We start from the raw sequence: 22999 nt of genomic DNA, 5'->3' as shown, positions 1-22999 counted from the left end.
GCAATGCATTGTGCTTAAGCCTGTTCCCTGTGTGTGACGGTGATGTGCGTGCCAATAGTGGTGTTGGTGCAGTCATTGACCAAGTGTATCCTTTGTTTCCCCCTGCCTTTCTTGTTTTGTCATCCTGTCCTTGTGTGCATTAGCATCATCTGGCGAAGGAGCAGGGGCACCGGCGATAGAGGGAGCTGCATCCCACAGGACTCTGGAGGCAGAGTCCACTGACGCCGAGGGAACCAGTGGGACGGAGGGTGAGGGGAGTACCACAGCGGAGATTGGAGGAGACAACACAGACTCAGATACCTCCTCCGATGGGAGCTCCCTGATGGTGGCGGACACCTCTGTGACCACCCAGGCTGCAGGTACAGCCGCCACCCCCGTACCAGCACCGTCCTCCCAGTAGCCCCTCAGCGAGTTGCCCAAGCCCGCTCACCCCAGAGGGTGGGCATCTCCTTCGCCTCAGGCACCTCAGGACCTGCCCCATTGAACCCTGCTGACCTGAGTGAGGAGGCTATTGACCTCCTGAGATCCCTCTCTGTTGGGCAATCAAACATTGTGAATGCCATCCAGGGGCTGGCATCCCAGATGCAGCAATGCAATGCATTCCTGGAGGGCATTCACCGTGTATTGGCGGCCCATCAGAGATCGATTCAGGCTCTTGCCTTCTCTCTGATGGCGGCCATTGTCCCTGTTTCTACCGTTCCCCCCTCCAACTACCATTTCCCAGTCCATATTCTCCTGAACCCCAACCCATCCTAGGCACACATACAGACGAGCATGTACAAGACAACACCCAAGAGTGGCACAGACAGACACAAGCACAACACTTCAACCCACAAGCACTTAAACAATTAACATACAGTTGCAGACACAACCACATCCACTACCTCCAATGTCTTCCCCTCCCTCTCCTCCTCACCTTCCTCCCAGTCACGTCCACACTCACACCTGCATGCACTGCCTCAACATCCACCACCAGCATCACCACACCAAGCACCACGCACACCTCACTAGCAGACACCTCCACAACATCCATCCACTTGTTGTAGGAGGCTGGACTGGCTTGTAGTGGGTACCAAGGGGTACTTACACCTTGCACCAGGCCCAGGTATCCCTTATTAGTGTAGAGGGGTGTCTAGCAGCTTAGGCTGATAGAAAAGGTAGCTTAGCAGAGCAGCTTAGGCTGAACTAGAAGATGAGTGAAGCTCCTACAGTACCACTAGTGTCATATGCACAATATCATAAGAAAACACAATACACAGATATACTAAAAATAAAGGTACTTTATTTTTATGACAATATGCCAAAGTATCTCAGTGAGTACCCTCAGTATGAGGATAGAAAATATACACAAGATATATGTACACAATACCCAAATATGCAGTAATAGCAATAGAAAACAGTGCAAACAATGTATAGTCACAATAGAATGCAATGGGGGCACATAGGGATAGGGGCAACACAAACCATATACTCTAGAAGTGGAATGCGAACCACAAATGGACCCCAAACCTATGTGACTTTGTAGAGGGTCGCTGGGACTGTAAGAAAACAGTGAGGGTTAGAAAAATAGCCCACCCCAAGACCCTGAAAAGTGGGTGCAAAGTGCTCCTAAGTTCCCCAAAGAGCACAGAAGTCGTGATAGGGGAATTCTGCAAGGAAGACCAACACCAGCAATGCAAAAACGATGGATTTCCTGACAAGAGTACCTGTGGAACAAGGGGACCAAGTCCAAGAGTCACGATCAAGTCGGGAGTGGGCAGATGCCCAGGAAATGCCAGCTGTGGGTGCAAAGAAGCTGCCACTGGATGGTAGAAGCTGTGGATTCTGCAAGAACGACAAGGGCTAGAAACTTCCCCTTTGGAGGATGGATGTCCCACGTCGTGAAGAGTTGTGCAGAAGTGTTTTCGTGCAGAAAGACCACAAACAAGCCTTGCTACCTGCAAGGGTCGCGGTTAGGATTTTTGGATGCTGCTGTGGCCCAGGAGGGACCAGGATATCGCCAATTGCGTGAGGAGACAGAGGGGGCGTCCAGCAAGACAAAGAGCCCACTCAGAAGCAAGCAGCGCCCGCAGAAGTGCCGGAACAGGCACTACAAATTGGAGTGAACTGGAGCTCACCCGAAGTCACAAAGGAGGGTCCCACGACGCCGGAGGACAACTCAGGAGGTCGTGCACTGCAGGTTAGAGTGCCGGGACCCAGGCTTGGCTGTGCACAAAGGAAATCCTGGAAGAGTGCACAGGAGCCAGAGTAGCTGCAAAACACGCGGTTCCCAGCAATGCAGTCTAGCGTGGGGAGGCAAGGACTTACCTCCACCAAACTTGGACTGAAGAGTCACTGGACTGTGGGAGTCACTTGGACAGGGTTGCTGAGTTCAAGGGACCTCGCTCGTCGTTCTGAGAGGAGACCCAGAGGACCGGTGATGCAGTTCTTTGGTGCCTGCGGTTGCAGGGGGAAGATTCCGTCGACCCACGGGAGATTTCTTCAGAGCTTCTAGTGCAGAGAGGAGGCAGACTACCCCCACAGCATGCACCACCAGGAAAACAGTCGAGAAGGTGGCAGGATCAGCGTTACAAGGTCGCAGTAGTCATCTTTGCTACTTTGTTGCAGTTTTGCAGGCTTCCAGCACGGTCAGCAGTCGATTCCTTGGTAGAAGGTGAAGAGAGAGATGCAGAGGAACTCTGATGAGCTCTTGCCTTCGTTAGCTAAAGAATCCCCCAAAGCAGAGACCCTAAATAGCCAGAAAAGGAGGTTTGGCTACTTAGGATAGAGGATAGGCTAGCAACACCTGGAGGAGCCTATCAGAAGGAGTCTCTGACGTCACCTGCTGGCCCTGGCCACTCAGAGCAGTCCAGTGTGCCAGAAGCACCTCTGTTTCCAAGATGGCAGAGGTCTGGAGCACACTGGAGGAGCTCTGGGCACCTCCCAGGGGAGGTGCAGGTCAGGGGAGTGGTCACTCCCCTTTCCTTTGCCCAGTTTCGCGCCAGAGCAGGGCTGGGGGATCCCTGAACCGTTGTAGACTGGCTTATGCAGAGATGGGCACCATCTGTGCCCATCAAAGCATTTCCAGTTGCTGGGGGAGGCTACTCCTACCCAGCCCTGACACCTTTTTCCAAAGGGAGAGGGTGTAACACCCTCTCTCTGAGGAAGTCCTTTGTTCTGCCTTCCTGGGCCAAGCCTGGCTGGACCCCAGGAGGGCAGAAACCTGTCTGAGGGGTTGGCAGCAGCTGCAGTGAAACCCCGGGAAAGGTAGTTTGGCATTACCCGGGTCTGAGCTAGAGACTCGGGGGATCATGGAATTGTCTCCCCAATGCCAGAATGGCATTGGGGTGACAATTCCATGATCTTAGACATGTTACATGGCCATGTTCGGAGTTACCATTGTGATGCTATATATATGTCGTGACATATGTATAGTGCACACGTGTAATGGTGTCCCCGCACTCACAAAGTCCGGGGAATTTGCCCTGGACAATGTGGGAGCACCTTGGCTAGTGCCAGGGTGCCCACACACTAAGTAACTTAGCACCCAACCTTTCCCAGGTAAAGGTTAGACAAATAGGTGACTTATAAGTTCCTTAAGTGCAGTGGTAAATGGCTGTGAAATAACGTGGACATTATTTCACTCAGGCTGCAAGAGCAGGCCTGTGTAAGAATTGTCAGAGCTCCCTATGGGTGGCAAAAGAAATGCTGCAGCCCATAGGGATCTCCTGGAACCCCAATACCCTGGGTACCTTAGTACCATATACTAGGGAATTATAAGGGTGTTCCAGTATGCCAATGTAAATTGGTGAAATTGGTCACTAGCCTGTTAGTGACAATTTAGAAAGAAATGAGAGAGCATAACCACTGGGGTTCTGGATAGCAGAGCCTCAGTGAGACAGTTAGTCATAACACAGGTAACACATACAGGGCACACTTATGAGCACTGGGGCCCTGGCTGGCAGTGTCCCAGTGACACATACAACTAAAACAACATATATACAGTGAAATATGGGGGTAACATGCCAGGCAAGATTGTACTTTCCTACACTTGTCCCCTGTGTCCTCTCCCACTGTGTCTGTCCCCCCCTTAAAGGACACAAACGCAAGCACTCAGACACCCAACAGCCATCCACCTCACACACGCACACACGCACACTGCCCATGCACCTGCACCCAGGTCCAGCACATGTACACCTGCAACAACAACTCCCACAACCTCCACTCCCATCCCTCCTCCCTCATGCAGCCCTACCATCCCTACAAAAGCTTTTCCTTGCCCAACTTGACCTCTTCCCTCCTCCTTCCCCTGTCCTGCCCATAAAACCAGAGTGCCAAACAGCCAGCCCAGCACCTCAGCCAAACAGTCCACGGGGACAGTGGAGGCACCTCTTAGTCATAGAGGCTGGACTGTGAGGGATTCCACTCCAACAGCCAGAAAGGGGAAGGAGCCCACAACACCTACAACTAGGAAGGGGAAGGAGCCCACAACACCTACAGCCAGGAAGGAGAAGGAGCCCACAACACCACCAGCCAGGAAGGGGAAGAAGCCCACAACACCCACAGCCAGGAAGGGGAAGGAGTCCAGAACAACTATAGCCAGGAAGGGGAAGGAGCCCAGAACAACTACAGCCAGGAAGGGGAAGGAGTCCACAACAACTACATCCAGGAAGGGCAAGGATTCCACAACACCTCCAGCCAGGAAGGGGAAGGAGTCCACAACCACTGCAGCCATGAAGGAGAAGGAGTTCACACCTCCTGCCATGGAGGGAATGAAGCCCTCAACTCCATCAGAGGCTGGGAGGGTGAAACCACCACCACCACCGCCACCACCTGTGGTCACGGAGCCCTCACCACCAGCAGAGGCAGCCTAGGAGGCACCATCACCTGTTGCCACAGAGCAGCACTCCACACCAGCTGAGGCAGTGCAGCTATCACCGTCAGCAGAGGACATGTAGGCCACACCCCAGGGACTGCTGCACAAGGGGCCCCCTCCAGAACCAGTGGGCATGTTCCCCAGCTCAGAGACTGTCATCTTGCACTCCTCAGCAAAGAAAAATGGGCATGGAGCCCCCTCCAGAACCAGTGGGCATGTTCCCCAGGTCAGAGACTGTAACCTTGCACTCTGCAGCAACGAGAAAAGGACATGGAGCGCCCTCCAGAACAAGTGGGGAAGTCACCTACTCCAGAGACTGTGGCCTCGCACTCCCCAGCAAAGAGAAATGGACATGAAGACCCCTCCAGAACCATTGGGCATGTTCCCCAGCTCAGAGACTGTAACCTTGCACTCCCCAACAAAGAGAAATGGGCATGGAGCCCCCTCCAGAGCCAGTGGGAAAGTCACCCACTCCAGAGACTGTGGCCTTGCATTCCCCAGGACAGAGAAATGGGCATGGAGCCCCCTCCAGAACCAGTGGGAAATTCACCCACTCCAGAGACTGTGACCTTGCACTCCCCAGGACAGAGAAATGGCATGGAGCCCCCTCCAGAACCAGTGGGAAAGTCACCCATTCCAGAGACTGTGGCCTTGCACTCCCCAGGACAGGGAAATGGGCATGGAGCCCCCTCCAGAACCAGTGGGAAAGTCACCCACTCCAGAGACTGTGGCCTTGCACTCCCCAGGACAGGGAAACGGGCATGGAGCCCCCTCAGAATCAGTTGGGAAAGTCACCCACTCCTGAGACTGTGGCTTTGCACTCCACAGGACAGAAAAATGGGCATGCAGCCCCCTCCAGAACCAGTGGGAAAGTCACCCACTCAAGAGACTGTGGTCTTGCACTCCCCAGCAAAGACAAATGGGCATGGAGCCCCCTGCAGAACCAGTGGGCATGTTCCCCAGCTCAGAGATTGTAACCTTGTACTCCCCTGCAAAGGAAATGGTAATGGAGCCACCTCCGGAACCAGTGGGAAAGTCACCCACTCCAGAGACTGTGGCCTTGCACTCCCCAGGACAGAGAAATGGGCATGGAACCCCCTCTAGAACCAGTGGGAAAGTCACACACTCCAGAGACTGTGGCCTTGCACTCCCCAGGACAGAGAAATGGGCATGCAGCCCCCTCCAGAACCAGTGGGAAAGTCACCCACTCAAGAGACTGTGGTCTTGCACTCCCCAGCAAAGAAAAATGGGCATGGAGCCCCCTGCAGAACCAGTGGGCATGTTCCCCAGCTCAGAGATTGTAACCTTGTACTCCCCTGCAAAGGAAATGGTAATGGAGCCACCTCCGGAACCAGTGGGAAAGTCACCCACTCCAGAGACTGTGGCCTTGCACTCCCCAGGACAGAGAAATGGGCATGGAACCCCCTCTAGAACCAGTGGGAAAGTCACACACTTCAGAGACTGTGGCCTTGCACTCCCCAGGACAGAGAAATGGGCATGGAGCCCCCTCCAGAAACAGTAGGAAAGTCACCCATTCCAAAGACTGTGGCCTTGCACTCCCCAGGATAGGGAAACGGGCATGGAGCCCCCTCCAGAACCAGTGGGAAAGTCACCCACTCCAGAGACTGTGGCCTTGCACTCCCCAGGACAGGGAAACGGGCATGGAGCCCCCTCAGAATCAGTGGGGAAAGTCACCCTCTCCAGACACTGTGGCTTTGCACTTCCCAGGACAGAAAAATGGCAATGGAGCCCCCTCCAGAACCAGTAGGAAAGTCACCCACTCCAGAGACTGTGGTCTTGCACTCCCCAGCAAAGAGAAATGGGCATGGAGCCCCCTCCAGAACCAGTGGGCATGTTCCCCAGCTCAGAGATTGTAACCTTGTACTCCCCTGCAAAGGAAATGGTCATGGAGCCCACTCCAGAACCACTGAGAAAGACACCCACTCCAGAGACTGTGGCCTTGCACTCCCCAGCACAGAGAAATGGGCATGGAGCCCCCTCCACAACCAGTGGGAAAGTCACCCACTCCAGAGACTGTGGCCTTGCACTCCCCAGCAAAGAGAAATGGGCATGGAGCCCCCTCCAGAACCAGTGGGCATGTTCCCCAGCTCAGAGACTGCAACCTTGCGCTCCCCAGGACAGAGAAATGGACATGGAGCCCCCTCCAGAACCAGTAGGTATGTCACCACTCCAGAGACTGTGGCCTTGCACTCCCCAGCAAAGAGAAATGGGCATGGAGCCCCCTCCAGAACCAGTGGGAAAGTTCCCGTATTCGGCTGAGTGCCCCCCCATCTCCGTGAGGTGCCATCCCACTTGCAAAATGATGCCCCTGCAGTGTTCTCTCCGGATGTGTCAGGATACAATTTGGGCCTTGGACTGTGCCCTGTGGCCTTGTGTGCCCTTATGACTTTGGACTGGGCATTGGCCCTTTACGAACATTTGTATATATTTGGTTCATGCGGTGGGTTTTGCTATGCTAATACATTGTCAGTACTTCGAAATCTGGTCCTTGTTTCATTATGCCATGTGTCGTGTGCCATTGGTTTATGTGTGCAGCTGGTTGTGTTTATGGTGTGTGTGTCATGCGTGTGTATATCACTCTCGTTTTCCTCCCTCCCTCCCTTTTGTGCTAAACGGCTGTACTCACCGTCATTGTCTTCGTCGGTGTTGGTGTTCCAGGTGGAGCATAACATAGAAAATCATTGGGAACACTTGCAGTTCGGGTTCCATGGTGGCGTAGTTCTTCCCTGTGTCTCCAATGGTGAAGTCCTTTCACTTCTGAGCTCTGTTTCCGCCAGGCTTTTGTTGGCGTTGGTACTGCCCCAGAAAAGGTGGCGGTTTGCAGTGTCTTAATATGGTAGGTGGTACTTTGTCTTCCGCCTGGCTGTTGGCGGCTACCTCAGTGGTGAGTGTTGTTTCTGCCCTGACAGTTGGTGTGGTGCATCGGCTGTCTATGGGAGTTATCACTGCCATGGTCATAATTTGGCGGAACTTACCGCTAGCCTGTTGGCGGTATTACCGCCACTTTATCACTCACCGCCAGGGTCGTAATGAGGGCCTTAAAGTGTTGCTGATTCAGTGCTGCTGTCAGGTCTGAACTCAAACTGAAAGGAATTGAGAAGGATTTTAGTTCAGATGTGGTCCAAACGTTGAGTAGAAAATACCTTTATGGTGATTGTTACTAAAAAATGAAGTTTGGTGACTGATTGTGAATGATGCCTTTTGGCTAGATTTGTGCTATAGGAATGCCAGATACATACATGCTGGATGCTTTTGGGAATGTAATTATATAATTTTAGGAGAGGGATGATTTGGACAAATTTTAATGAAGAAGAAAATAGCCCATTTCTTGCAAGAGTTGACAATTCTTAAAATTAGTAATTAAGGTCCTGGGCAAAGGATTTTATTGGGCTTGCTGTTGCAGGGTCAGGGGCAAATGCTGGGGATTAACGGAGGCGTTTACTTTGACTAGTTATTTGGAGTCCAGTTAGTACAAAGATGCCCACTGTGGGATAGTTGTAATTGGTACATGGATCAGGGTTACTCTTGGAGCATTATTTATAAGGTGGATGCTTTGTAATTTATCTTACAGCTTTGGGATGGTTTACTACAGAATTTATCCGAATGTTAAAATATTTAGATTTGGTAAATAGTGTTGATCTGTTAGACCTGGCAGCCTTAGAGTGGTTTTCCTCCCAACTTTATGCCTACCTTGTCCATTTTCTGATCTCGTTTTTACTGGCTTTAGGGCTTTGAACACTTTACCACCGCTGACCTGTGTTAAAGTGCATCTGCTCTCCGCCTAAAACATGGTAACATTGACATATTTAATTTACTTATGAGTCCCTAGTAAAATGCAATGCACGTGCCCCAGGCCTGTAAATTAAATGTTACTAGTGGGCCTGGAGCACAGATTGTGCCAGCCATGTAATTAGCCCCTTAACCACATCTCAGGACTGCCACATATAGCCTGTATGTGCAGTTACACTGTAATTTCGACCTGGCAAGGTAAACCTCTTTCCAGGCTTACACCTTCCTTTTTAATACATATAACTCTTCCCTAAGTTCAGCCCTACAAAACCCGGAGGTTAGACTGCAATGTATTTAAAGTGTAGGGTATGCCCTTTAAAGCTTAACATGTCCTAGTAGTGAAAAACTCTCCAGTTTGTTTTTCACTACTAGAGCGCTTATCTCTTCCATACGTTAGCATTGGCATTACCATATTACATTTTATAAATATAATTTCCAAATGGGGCCAGATAGATGTTTCGACTTTAGCCTCCCTGGACTCACAATTTAAAATCATAGCTTATGGTGAAGTTGGATTTTAAGTTGCAAGTCTAAGAATGCCACTTTCAGAAAGTGGGCATTTTCCTTACTTAAACCATTCTGTGCCTTCTGCCTGTCTATAATACATGTCTGTGGTGTGTGACAACTGGGCTTTGTGTATTCCCTATAGGCAACCAAACACAAAGGGAGCTTTGTTGTGCCTGACGGGCCATCCATGTTCTGATGGCCCATCATCAGGCTAACAGGTCTTCCTGGGCTGAATGGGAGGGAGGAGCTGACACTTGGACCTGAAAGGGTTGGGCCTGTCCCCACACAAACAGCTGCATAGCCCCCTTTAGTGAGTCTGGAGACATGGCAGGATGGGAAGGGACCTCATGCACTTCAGAGCTTTTCTTTAAAGTCTCCCCCACTTCAAAGGCACCACTAGGTATAAGTACTGGACCCCTGACACCACCAACTCAGTACACTTCTGGGCTTGTGACTACTCCACCAGGAAGAAGAACTGCTGTGCTGCTGACTGCTGAAAGGACTACCATTCTGCTGAACTGCTACTTTGCTGAATTCTGCCTTGCTGTGCTCTCGCCATGCTGAGCGGCTCTGCTGCCTGCTGTTCCTCTGCCTGGGTGAGAAGACTGGACCTGTATCACTAGAACCCAGAGTGACTTCAAGGGCTTTCAGGCTTGCCTCCTGTTCGCTAAGTCTCAGGCACACAAAAGACTTAGAACCGTCCTGTTACAACCCTTGGGCTCATCTTCTTGTGAGTCTGTCCTGCCAAATGGCGCAACCCCAGTCTCAGACCCTTGGAGGTGGACCTAGGGGTTTGCTTCAGTGGAAACGATGCATCCTCTGCTGCGCAACCAGAACTGATGCATCCCTGCTGTTGCGGGAACCGGACCATGGCTTTGCATTCAGAACTGCAGCATTGTATCCAGAACCAACGCATCACCACCGTGTTGTGGAGAAGGTTGACGCTTCACCCCTCCAACGTGGATTAAATCAGTGCATCACCTTCAGAACTACCACACTAAGGAACTGGCACTTCGCTCACCGGAACCAACACATCACAGCAGTTGCATGGAGAACTCCGATGCAACACCCCCAACTGCGTGGGGATCATCGAAACATCTTGTGCTGCAACAAGGATTAAGGTACTTTTGCTCAGTGGGCCCCGCATGGGTCCTGTAGCTGGCCTACATCCCATCGCAGGTGGCGTGAACCCTTGATTTTGTCCCAGTCCAGCATGACCCATTAACCCTTTGAGTGCTACTAGCTTCTAAGTGCTATATTTTGCATTTAATCTTTAAAAATTCATATCTCATATTCTACTGGATGGATTTTTGTAATTTTGGTCTTGTTTTAATTATAAAATCATAATCTGTCTTTCGATCCTATTTGGGGTATTTCCACTGTGATTGCTTAAGTATTGCACAGAAACTTTATACATTGCCTCTTAAGTTAAGCCTGAATGCTCTGTGTCACGAGATCAGAGGGTGAGCACAGGATAACTTAGGGTGTGTTGTGGCTTACCCTGACTAGGATTGTGATCCCTACGTGAAACAAATGCATACCTGTGCCAACTAGAGATCAAATTTCTAACATGATCTTTGTGAGTTTTTCCTTCTTTGTTTTCTTTGTATGTTTGCGCATTAAGTGCTTTTTGAGTTTTACTTTTCTCCATGTTTTTTCTAGTTGTCTTGTTGTTATTTTTCTATTGTTCTGTTCTTTGGTGTGCAGTGGGCACCTTGTTTTTGATGGATTTTGGTGTTAGCGGAGCAATGTTGTTCATGATTTTTAGGATACCTTTACACTATCTGTAAAATCTTCAGTGGAGGTTTACCTATATGGTGAAGTTTCGGCTCGGGTTTTTGAAGAGGTTTATTTTCAGACATCTTTTTTTTGCTGTTTTCTGGACTTTCAAGGATTATGTTGAATGGTAGAACACGATGATTTGCCCAGTTGAGTTCTCAAGGTTAATCTGTGGTTATAACACTGGGGAAATAGATTGAAGCAGAGTGTTTTCAATGAGTTGATGAGTTTGTTAGTTTTGATATTTATTTAAAGGAGATCAACGCAGCTGGATGATGGGAAGCCTGCAGTAGTACCGTGCTAAGTTTTTATGAATGACTGCAAGGTCTTTTCTGTTTTGGAGGTGGATATGTTTTATCCATTAACTACAAGTATTTCAAAAGGCAGTTGAGATGTGGGAGAGGACCAGGTTTCATGAATGAAAAGGTGATCTAAGTTGTATATACTCTTTTATGGAAGTTCAAAAGACAGACGTGACCCATGAAGATTTAAAAATTAACTTCATTTTAATCAAGTTGTGTGTCCTATTCATTACCTCTTTGTGAAATCATTGTCTATAAAGAATACATGCTGTATTCTTTTGTTATGACCATGTTGAAGTTTTCTTTTGTTTTCCTTGCAGGTTACTGCACTGTTATCATGCCAGCCTGGACATGGAACATGTGTCATTGCTGGAATGGCTCCCCCAGGTGAACTGTTGTCATTTGACCCAATGATTATCCTCTCAGGGCGCAAACTGACGGGATCTTTTGTAGGAGGTAAGGCTTGATAAGTAAGAATGGTATATATTATGATTTCCAAATGTTCAATAACATTACACAGCAGAGTTAATGTGAAGCATCTGCATCACAAAGGATGTTGCCATATGATCACATCAAAACCTAGAATTTGGTTTTCACTATATGCCAATTTCATGTTTGTAGGCTGCACTTCACGTATACATCAGACATATGATTATTAATAATCGCGTCACTGAATGAAGGTGTTCCAGTGAGAAACCTGAATGGGTGGGTAGTCCTGCCAGCTCCAATGACCATAAAGCCTAATGCAAAGGATGCACTTCAAACATTCATCAGACATAAGATTAGTTATAATGGTGTCAATGAATCAAGGATTTCCAATCAGGAACCTAAATGGATGGTAAGTCCTGCCAACCACCTCCAATAACTATAAAGCCCAATGTAAAAACTTTTCTGCACACCTAGGTGCACAGAAGAATCCATTTGTTAGGGAATATTCCCAGTTCTAATTTACAGACTCTGAACTGGTGGAACCCCACTTGAAGAAGCTGTATACCATAACTCCAATCACCGCAATTTAAGTTTAAGGAAAGCATTGGGATACTATGGTTACAGAGCAAGCCAGTTATGTGTCTCGTTGATCATGTCACCACTCTTTGTTGACACCCCATCTTGTTCAAGTGCAATGAGACCTTTCTAGTGGCATTCAGTATGTTAAAAAATTCTGAAATAAATACAGGACAGTAGCAACATTTGTGGAATTTGAGTATGGGCATGACTATAAGAAACATGTCAAAAGGAGAACTCACCATTTATAAGATAGAAGGTAAAAGAAATAAAGTGAATATGCAATAAGAAGAACAAGAGAAAGGACAACAGAAAAGATCAGCAGCGAATGCAGAATCAGGCAAACTACAAAAAAAAAAAAATAGGAAAAATCTACACTGTGGTTCAAAGAGAGATAAATTGACAATACAAGTAGAAAGACTGATCCAAATTTAGTGAAGAACAATAGCTGAACACATAAAATAGTGGAAAAGAAGGTAACGAAAATACATGTGCATTGTGATAAATGTTTTAAAACAATAGACAAAAAAAAGTACAAATGTACTTAGTGGCTAAAATCAGAAGGAGATAGAGCAATAAACAAAGGAACAAAAAACAACATACACAGGAACTCCTGACAAAGGGAGAAGGAAAAGTGAAAATTTGTTGGACGGAAGGAATCATTGGCTTTTATTATGCTGTTCCAATACAATCGGAACTTATAGCAGATTTCACAAAATAGAAAGGAACAGACCAATGACTATGACTAATCTACATGAAAGAAAAGACGGAATGTAAGATCGAAGAATCGTTCACTTACAAGTGCTACAAGAGACCAAAAATAAAAAGCATTAGTAAGATACATTTTACAGAAATTGGTATACAGGAGGAGGACTTTGACAGATCTGTTTCTTCAGAGAAATCCATAATGTTTTAAAACTACCATGTTGTTTTAAAATATTGTTGCAGATCTTGGAGAGCTAATTGTGAAATGATCACTTTGCAGGATGATCTCTCTACAGTCACTGACTGAAGTGAAAAGGGTGATAATGTTTTCTTCCTGCTATGTCACTGCCTCTAAGAAGTTTAGGGCACATAGACATGGCAAAACTAAGAATTACTTACTTTTGTATGTGATTTGTGGTTTTCTACAGTTTATGATTATGTAAAAGTTTGGCTGAAAAAAATGTTTGAAGGAACACAAGACACAGCTGCATTCACCTTGTTCCATTCTGTGAAACATTTGCATAGAGAGCAATATGGTTGTTGTGTTTGGAGAAAATAGTAAGGCAAAGAAGGTAAGAACAATGTAGTATTGGCAGCTCCTTCGCTCACCAAAGAAAACACAGTCCGTACGCCATTCAAAATAGAACATTTGATTGAATAGGAATTCTCAAGAGAGAAGCAGAATGAAAGACAGCAATAAAGAGAGAAAGGGAGAGAGAGAAAGGAAAGTCAAATCAATATTTATTAAATGGCTCATATAATAACAATTCAAATCCTTAACAGAATAAAAAGCCTTACAATAACAGATGTAAAATCTCTTCTCATATTTACACATTTTCCAACACATCTGTATTGTTTTAAATTAATGTAAATGTCAAACTAAGACAGAACACAAAGAAACAATCCTGCTCTTTGTAGTCTTCTTTCATATAGTATCCTTAACTGTTGCAAGTGTTTCATGACTGCATGTATCAGGGATCTTTGCATTTCAATCAGGGAAGATAATGCTTCTTAAGGCCAAAACCAAAAGCTTGAAGTATTTCTGCCCGATACCAAAATATAGAGAAGAGAGAAAGAGCATATGTAGATGACTGTCCAGTGCACTTGTGCACCAAATTTATTTCCTCTCCACATAAATGATGTCAGCTCAATAACCATTAATTATCCGGTTAATGGGCATCTATAATTCTAGCTTCATTTCCAATGAAATTCCTCAACTCCCCTACTGTGCTTTCGTAAGCCACTTGAAGTCTTTCGAGTTTATTGGTCTGTCAAGCCAGTTCCAAACTTTATTTTTCTTAAAAGGTTTGAGCTTCACAAGGATTTTGTATATGGGTCGGCATGTACAGGGTTTTAGACCTCTCAGCCTTAGGGGGTCTTCTCCCAAACTTTTGCCTTACTCCCCCATATTTTTCTGATCTTGTTTTTGTTGACCTAAGAACTCGTGCACTTTACCACTGCTCACCAGTTCTAAAGTGTGTGTGCTCACTTTTTAAAACATGGTAACTTTAAATTAGTGTTAGTCATTTCATCCTTGGCGTGGTCTCCCTTAACTTTTTGCCTCTGTTTCCCAGGTTGTTGATGTGTGCTGGACTCTGTTTTCGTGTTTTTTTTACTTTGGGCATTTTACCACTGCTAACCAGTGCTAAAGTGCAAGTGCTCCTGTACAAAATATGTATGTTATTGGCGTATCCATGATTGGCATATTTGTTTTACTAGTAAGTCCCTAATAAAGTACACTAGAGGTGCCCAGGGCCTGTAAATCAAATGCTACTAGTGGGCCTGCAGCACTGGTTGTGCCACCCACATAGGTAGATCTGTAGTCATGTCTCAGACCTGCCACTGCAGTGTCGGTGTGTGCAGGCTTAACTGTAAATTCGACTTGACAAGCGTACCCACTTGCCAGGCCTAAACCTTCCCTTTTCTTACATGTAAGATGCCCCTAAGGAGGTCCTAGGTAGCCCCAAGGTCAGGGTGCAGTGCATGGTTAAGGTAGGCCATACAGTAATGTGTTTTATATGTCCTGACAGTGAACTACTGCTAAATTCGTTTTTCACAGTTGCAAGGACTATCCCTTTCATAGGTTGACATGGGGGCTACCTTTAAATATGATTAAAGTGTAGAGTCCCTTTGGGAGCAGAAAGACATGTGGAGTTTGGGGTCTCTGAGCTCACAATTTAAAAATACATCTTTTAGTAAAGTTGATTTTAAGATTGTGTGTTTGAAAATGCCACTTCTAGAAAGTGAGCATTTTCTTGCTTAAACCATTTCTGTGACTTTGCCTGTTTGTGGATTCCCTGTCTGGGTCAGTTTGACAGTTGAGCTGGTTCAACCTCTCACTATACAGTGACACAAACTGAACTGAGGAGTAGTCTGCATTTCCTTTTTTTTTGTGTTGTAATTTTTTATTACGTAAAGTAGCAGTTAAAATACAGTGTAACACAGCCTCTCGGGGCAAGTAAATAAGTCATAAGGGTAAGACAAACAGACAACAGTTCTTGCACACTGTGGTCCAGAGAACGCAAGAATATTGCCTGAGGTGAGACTGCGGAAGCATGGCACATACATTATTAGCAATAACAGTGTCAAGGAAAGAGAAAGAAAATAATATCAGAGGGAAATAACAGGGATGGGAGCGACCAACGACAGGAAACAGAACGATCGGTCCTAAGGGAAGGGAGGGGGAAGGAAATGAGGGGTGGAGGAGGGTGAGCGGGAGATGCAAGCCTTTCAGGAGTCTGCTGACAAAAAAGTGGGGGATATCAGCCATCAGATTTGGGCAGTATTCCGAAGTGTATCCGTCTCCCATGGTCCCTACGGCTCTGTGTATCATCTCCTCCTTCATTAACAATTGATGTGAGTAAATATGAATGCCCTTGTCACAAGCAGAATCCGTCTTGCAGCAGAGGCTATCAGAAAGGGTATGTGTGGGGACAAGAAAAGCAGCTCCATGACAGGTGAACAATTCGAAAGCAAGAGTTATGGAGGTATGTGTGGTAGAAGGGTAGTATATTCAGGTCTTGCAGGGTTATTCAGGAGATAAATGGAGATGGGAGAAGAGCAGGGGAAATGGAAGGAAAGAGAACTGGTGTTAAAGAAAAAGAGAAAAGGGAGAACATTGAATTAGAAATAAATATAGGCAGGAGGGGAGGGGTGGGGTATGGGTAAGGGGGAGAGAGAAGCCAGACGGCCAAGTGCAGTGGTCCCAGGGCTAGGAGAACAAAGAAAGGGGGAGTATGGAGAGGGAAAAGGATAGAGGGGGGGATGGGTGGGAGCGGGGGAGGGAGAGGAAAGGGCGAAAGAGAAAATAGAAGGTGCATGAGGTTAGCTGGGGGGCAGCAGTTGTGACAATGGTACAGTCTAGTCAGTGAGGAAGGGAGCCCATACCTAAGAAAACATGACGGCCTGGTCCTGAAGGTTATAAATGACTCTATCATGTGTGGCTATGCTAGTCATAGCCACAATCCATTCCTCAGGCGCAGGGGGAGTTGCGAATCTCCTGTGCCGTTGGATACATATTTTTGCAGTTGCCAAGGCTGTATGCAAAAGCCTTTTTTACGGTCGCGATAATGCCAGGAGGGAGGGCGTATCATACAGCATGAGTAATGAAGGAGGTAAGGGGGTTGGAAGCAACATAGAGTCCACCAGGAGATGCTCCACTGCTTTCCATAGAGGCTGTACCGACGGACAGCTACTGAGTACGTGGAGTAGATCACAGTGCTGATCTGTGCATCACCAACATGACGCATGCGGAATCAGGCCAGTCCTATGCAGTTTCATCGGGGTCCAGTACCAGTCGTGGAGTATCTTGATGAGGCAGAACTTTAAGCGAGCCTCGCGTGTACCACTGTCTAACGCTTCCACTGTGTTTGCCCAGTCCTCCTCTTCAAAGGTCTGCTGGAGGCAGGTTTGCCATTGCAGATGTAGCTTATCCAGGACTGGTCGTGGGAATAGATGACTTATATGGACTTTGTACAGGCCAGCCATAACACCCTTGTGCTTCCCCCACGTCGTCAGGTAGGTGAGGGCTGTAGCCCCGACGAACAATATCAGGGTTTTGACGCATGCAGTGCTGGAGTTGTAGGTATTTCCACTTCTGTGCAGAATGGAGGCGGAATTCCTCCCTCAGACTAGTAAAAGATTTGTGCCTGCCGGTCTCCAGTACCTGATCTAGGCGAGTTATACAGGCGTCCCTCCATTGCGGCCAGTTAAGGGCCGTTCCCCCTATGTGTATACTATCATTGTGCCACAAGGGAGCCTAGGCGTGGAGAAAGGCATGAACCCCCAGAAGACGGTGGGCCCTCTGCCAAGCAACACCCGCCGCTTTCGGAATCGGGTTCGTGTCGCCAGGGGGCACGGAGGTCGTGCGGTAAAGCCCGTTAAGGCCTCCCCTGTGGGAGAGCAACTCTCTCTCCACTGATATCTACTGTGGCGATTCTGCAGGGCCAGACAGTGCGGCAGCCAATGGTGACAGGTGGAAGGCTAGAGCGTAATGTTCCACCGAAGAGAGTCCCATTCCGCCATGTGACCTATGTGCTATTAACTTGGCCAATGCTAGACGGGGTGCATAGATCCCCACACAAAGGTCCTGATTGCAGCGTCTACCAGTCTCAACATGGAGAGGGGTATCTGGAGGGGGAGAAGGCCCAGTACATATGTGGAGCGTGGTACCGTGACCATTCGCACCGCCTGCAACCTGGTCCACATGGAAAGTCCCAGTTGGGCCCATTTGTCAAAGTTGAGTCTCATACCTGCAATGAGGGGATCTAGGTTGTCCGCCGTTATTCGTTCCAGGCTGCGGTTAACGAGGACCCCCAGGTATTTAAGGTGCTTCAGGGTCCAACGGAATGGGAAGCCCAGGAGCACTGATTTTGTCGTCCCTCGTGACAGGGGGAGAGCCTCGCTCTTGTCCCAATTTACCCGATAACCAGAGAGAGGAGCAAAGCCGTCAATAATCTCCATAAGGGCAGGCAGTGAGTTGTCCAGGTCAGTTAGGGTGAGCAGGACGTCGTCAGCGTACAAGTAAAGTTTAGAGGTGATACCACCCAGCAGAGGAATGCCTGCTATCCAAGGGGATGCGAATTGTAGCCGCCAGCGGCTACAACTCCAGCAGGAACAGAAGAGGGGAAAGAGGGCATCCCTGCCTTGTTCCCCTACAGATAGGAAAAGGGTCCGAAAGGAAGCCCCCACAGTTGACCCTTGCCGTAGGATGATCGTATAGCAGACGGACTTTGGAGATAAATTGGTCACCCAGTCCGTATTTTAGCAGCGTTTCAAAGAGGTATGGCCATTCTATACGGTCAAATGCTTTTTCCACATCAAGGGACAGTGCTAGGGCGGCCTCAGGGATGGCCCGAACCCCCCAATGGGCATGACATAGGGTACGAAGATGATTCCTTGAGGGGTGGCCTGGCACGAAGCTGACCTGCGACTGGTGTATGAGAGACGGTATGACCTTGTGCAGGCGGTTCACCAGAAAACTGGCCAATAGCTTAATATCGCCGTTCAGAAGGGATATGGGTTGGAAACTGCTGCAAAGCAGAGGGTCCTGACCAGGCTTTGGTATGACAGCGATTACGGCGGCATTGGATATGGCACCCAGCGAGTTTGTCTGACATGCTTCGTCCAGGGCCCCATGTAGGGCATCTAGCCCACTTGTAGAATTCCGCTGGGAATCAATCTTCTCCAGGTGACTTGTGATATGGGAGACCAGAAACAACCTGCAGAATTTCTTGGCAGGTGATGTCCGCTCCCCCCCCAGCAGTTCCCGGCCCTCGTCGGAAAGTGAGGGCAAGGTGACATTACTGAGGAAAGCCTCTATCTGGGCAGGAGAGGACTTATTCCGGGGTGTAAAGGTGGCGGTAAAAGGTCACAAATTCACCCACTATATCTTGCGGATGCGTGAGAATCTCCCCCATTTGGGCCTTAATGGCCGGTATATCTATGGTCGCCGCTCTCTGGTGAAGTCGTACGGCCAGCAAGCGGCCAGCCTTCTCTCCTTGCTCGTAATGCCGCCCCTGCATGCGTTGCAGCGCATATTCAGCCTGAGAAGTAAAGAATTTGTTCAAAGCCATGCGGGCTCTCTCCAACTCCCTGTGGGGGGAGTGGGGGCTGTGTAGTGCCGCATCAAGCATTCAATGTCAGTTTCTAAGGTCGCTTGCCACGCCGCCCTGTCCTTGTTTGCCAGCGCAGCGTCATGCATCATGTGACCCCGTATCATTGCCTTAGCCGCAGCCCAGGTGACCCTCCTGGACGCCACTGACCCAAGGTTGTCCTGGACGTCTGTGGATGTGTGCGTCAGCAGCTGTGCCTTCCCCTGAGCAGTGGACAGCGAATTGCCATGGCTTGCAACCTGGGGACACCATGCCCTGCTGTATGACTAAAAGAATCAGGGAATGGTCCAACAAGCCCCCACTTAGTATGTGAGAGTCCTGCGTGTGTGCCACAAGGTTATGTGAGATAAGAAAGTAGTCCAGTCGGGATTGGGTACCATGGACCGGGGATAAGAAGGTATATTCCCTATCACCCGGGTGTGTCAGTCTCTCAGAAGTCCATCAGGCCGTTGTCCTGCATTACGTCAGACTGCAAGGCTCTATCTCCATTGTTGATGGTGTCCAAAGGTCCAGTCCTGTCCAGTATGGCATCGCGAGTCAGATACCAGTCTCTGCCGATAATGTACCGGGAAGCTCCAATCTCCGTCACGAGATGGTTGAGGCAGAGAAAAAATTGCCTCTTGGGACCTATTGGGGCATAGACGGAGCCCACACAAAGCGAGGAGCCTCCTAGCTTCAGTTTGGCAAATACAGTACATATTGCCCCTCCGGATCGGCCCAAGATTTGGTAACTGGAAAAGGCAGGCTCTTTCGCAACAATATCGTAACACAGCGGGGAGGGGCTACAGCTGGACAGCGCAGTCCCCACCCAGTCCCTTTTCAGCTTATCAGATTCGAGCCTGGTCAGGTGGGCTTCCTGAAGGAGAGCTACATCCACCCGCTTGGTATTGAGATACAAAAGTATTTTCTTCTGTTTAATGAAATGGGTGAGGCCATTAACGTTCCAAGAGACAACCCGTAGCGGGGTAGGTGGGGCATACGGGCGTCCGGCCATGAGAAAAAGCTAGAGGGAGCGGCGAGGGTGAAAGATGTGGAGGAGTGGGATAGAGAGATGGGGAAGTGGGGTATACAGAAAACTGTATAATAGAAGACTGAGAGGATTGTGAGTGGGGGAAAGGGGCATGGAGGAAGATAGAAATGGAAAGGGGTGAAACACCAGAGGGAGGAGAAAAAAGAGGAGAGTAAAAGGCAGAGAACAAGAATATAGATTATAAAGTGTAGGAGAAGAGTAGAAAGAGAGGGAGGAAGGGGAAGGGGAAAAGGAGGAGGTCTGAGAGAGGGGTGGGGAGAAAGGCAGGGAGAGGACTAACAAAAAACAGATACAACAAAACAAAACCAGTTCCGATCTGGGGAGAGAGGATAGCAAAGAGTAGAAAGAAAAGAGAAGAAGGAGAACTAAAGGAGAGAAGAGTCAAGGAAGGGAAGGGAAGGAAAGGAGGCAGGAGAGAGAAAGAAAAAGGAAAAGAAGAAGAAAGATGGAGCAAAACTAGAGCCCCAGAGAACCTAAACTTTAATCTGCGGGTCTATACCCGGACCTAACGAGTCCCAGCGCAGGGTAAGGCTGGCGGGGCCACGGCTAGGAGCGGTGCGGCAGCACAGGTCCACCATTGCCCATTGGCACTAACTTCCCAGGGCCCCGGAGCCTGGCTCCCCCAGGAGGAGATAACACGATGTGATGTAATTTGGTATCCCCCAGCAGGGAACGAGATATTGCAGCATGACACTACTGGAAACTGGAGAGGGGGGGGGTAAGGGGTGGGTAAAAGGGAGGGACAGCGAAGGCCGATATTGTGTCAGTGTTACTGCATGCACATCGGGGAGGAGGAAAAGGGGAGGGAGGCGGAATGGAGTGCAAATAGAAAGGAGGAAGAAAAGAAAGAAAGAAAGGAGGGGGCAGTGGAGAACAAAGCTTGACCATATAAAGAGCAACACAAGAACCCCAAAAAGGGAATATGACAGTGAAGAACAATAAATCAATCGTCGTTATATTAATAGCTATTACATTAGATTAACCGTGGGGCTACTAGGCCTAGGAAGTATGTAATGTCTCATATAACATCAGTCCCAATGGGGGCTAGACAATCCTCATGAGTCTGCTCGGCCCCCACAGTATGTCTGTAAGAGAACATTGCTAAACGGGGATAACAAAGGAATAACAAAACACCCAACATTGTGGAGGAATAAAAATCTGTACTCAGCCAGCCACTGGGTCAACAAAGGGTCTGCCATCCCCAAACTCATGATCGCCAGGCTCTCGGCTTCCTGCAGTCCAATAGGATATAGCAAGTTCAGTGGGCTCCGTTGGGGGCTTTAAAGGGGAAGGAGATTTGTCTCTGTCCACCACCTGCGTGTGAAGCGCCACCACGTGCAACACCTGCCCTCTGTCATCGTGGCTGTTGAGGAGTCTCTCCAAGTCTTGTCCCCTGGGGTAGGAGAGAGGAGGATGGTGGTCAGAACCTGAACCTCCTGGAGCAAGGTCCTGAATGGAAGTATTCTGATCCGCAACCGTTAGATCTCGGTGTGGAGTCAGGGTGGAAGAGTCCATAAGCGACAGGCCATCCAAGAAGGAGCGTAGGTGTTCCGGGTCATAAAAGTCTTTGGATGTGCCATTTTTTGTTATCCACATTCGCTCCGGGTCGAACAGGCCAGATTTCACCTCCATCTGACGTAGCCGAGGGAGGAGGGCCAGGAATGCCCTTCGACATTCACTGGTTTCCTTGAAAAAGTCCGCTGACATTCGGATCGTGTGCCCATCCAGCTGGCAGGGACCCTGTCTGCGTGCTCTCTGTATAAGTTGGCGGGCTTGTGCATGACAAAGAAGGCAGGCTATGATTGGCTGGGGGTGGAACCGTGCCGGGTCTCTTAGGGCCCAGCCTGTGAGCTCTTTGGAACTCCAAGGGTGGATCAAAGGTAATGCCAGTCAGCTTGGGTAGTGTATCTCGCAGGAATCCATGAAGGTCCTCTCCCTCAATATTTTCAGGAAACCCTAGGAATCGCACACTGTCCCTCCGGCTCCTGTCCTCAAGGTCTGTCAGCTTGCTGTGAAGAAAGAGGAGTTCTTGGTCTATCCTGAAAAGAAGCGGCTTGGGCCTCCACTGTTGACACCCGTTGTTCCAACCCCAGTATGCAAGTCTGAAAGCTTGCAGTTCCCATACAGATGGATTTCGTTTCCGCAGTCAATGAGACCATACAACTATCCATCCCCTCCAACCCGCAGCCAACTTCCGAAATTTCCTGGAGGATACGATCCATGGTGGATTCCTGGAGTGAGCCCTCCATATCATGGTGTGTGGCAGACGGTAGCGCAGCTGAAGTGGGGGGGGGGGCTTTCGTCTGAAGTAAGGCCTCAGAAAAGAGCAACTGTCTTGCCAGCTTGCCCGAGTTCTTGTGGGACGACCGGCTGCCTGGCATCTCTGGCCCCGTCTCAGAGCCTAGCAGTGGTGGTGTGGGGGACCAGGGGTCCCAGGGATCCTCTCTTGAAGTTGGAGTTGACCCAACTCTGTGTGATTGGGTAAATGGAGGGGAGGGGGGGAGAGGCTGAAGGGCCCCGGCGCCCAAAGCAGCGTGGCCGGTGAGTCGCACAGTCCCAGAGGGGTCTGCGGTGCAGTCTGTGCTCTAATAAAGGAAGGAGATCGCAGCCCAGAAATAAAAAGGCGTCCGTCCTTCGCAAACGAAATGTGACGACAGAATGAGGGCCTCAGTCTCAACGTGCAGGGGCAAGGGTATCCTGCTAGGCAGAGAGCACCGGCTCCCCACGCGTCGCGTCATGGGCCGTCTTCCGAAAGTCACTGTGGTAGGCGATGTGCCCCTCCACACCTGGCACTCACAATGATGAAAAAAGGGAGGGGGGTGGAACAGGAGGCACAAGTTATATTCATCATCTCAGTCGCTCAGTGCCAGACCCCGAGGGCCCAGCGAACTTC

At 48.9% G+C, this 22999-nt stretch overlaps 1 protein-coding gene across 1 annotated transcript in view; it reads left to right on the top strand.

The window, feature by feature from the left end:
* The window catches only part of LOC138289686 (alcohol dehydrogenase 1-like), a 271379-nt gene that overhangs the window by 144403 nt on the left and 103977 nt on the right, over positions 1-22999 (top strand). The window contains exon 7 of the mRNA XM_069230192.1: positions 11574-11709. Within this exon, the coding sequence (XP_069086293.1) occupies positions 11574-11709 (136 nt within the window). The remainder of the gene's footprint in view (positions 1-11573; positions 11710-22999) is intronic.

Source organism: Pleurodeles waltl, chromosome 1_1 (genome assembly GCF_031143425.1).
Source record: "Pleurodeles waltl isolate 20211129_DDA chromosome 1_1, aPleWal1.hap1.20221129, whole genome shotgun sequence".
Taxonomy (NCBI): Eukaryota; Metazoa; Chordata; class Amphibia; order Caudata; family Salamandridae; genus Pleurodeles; species Pleurodeles waltl.
Note: the sequence above shows the minus strand (reverse complement) of the source record. Positions and strands in the feature narration are given on the sequence as shown.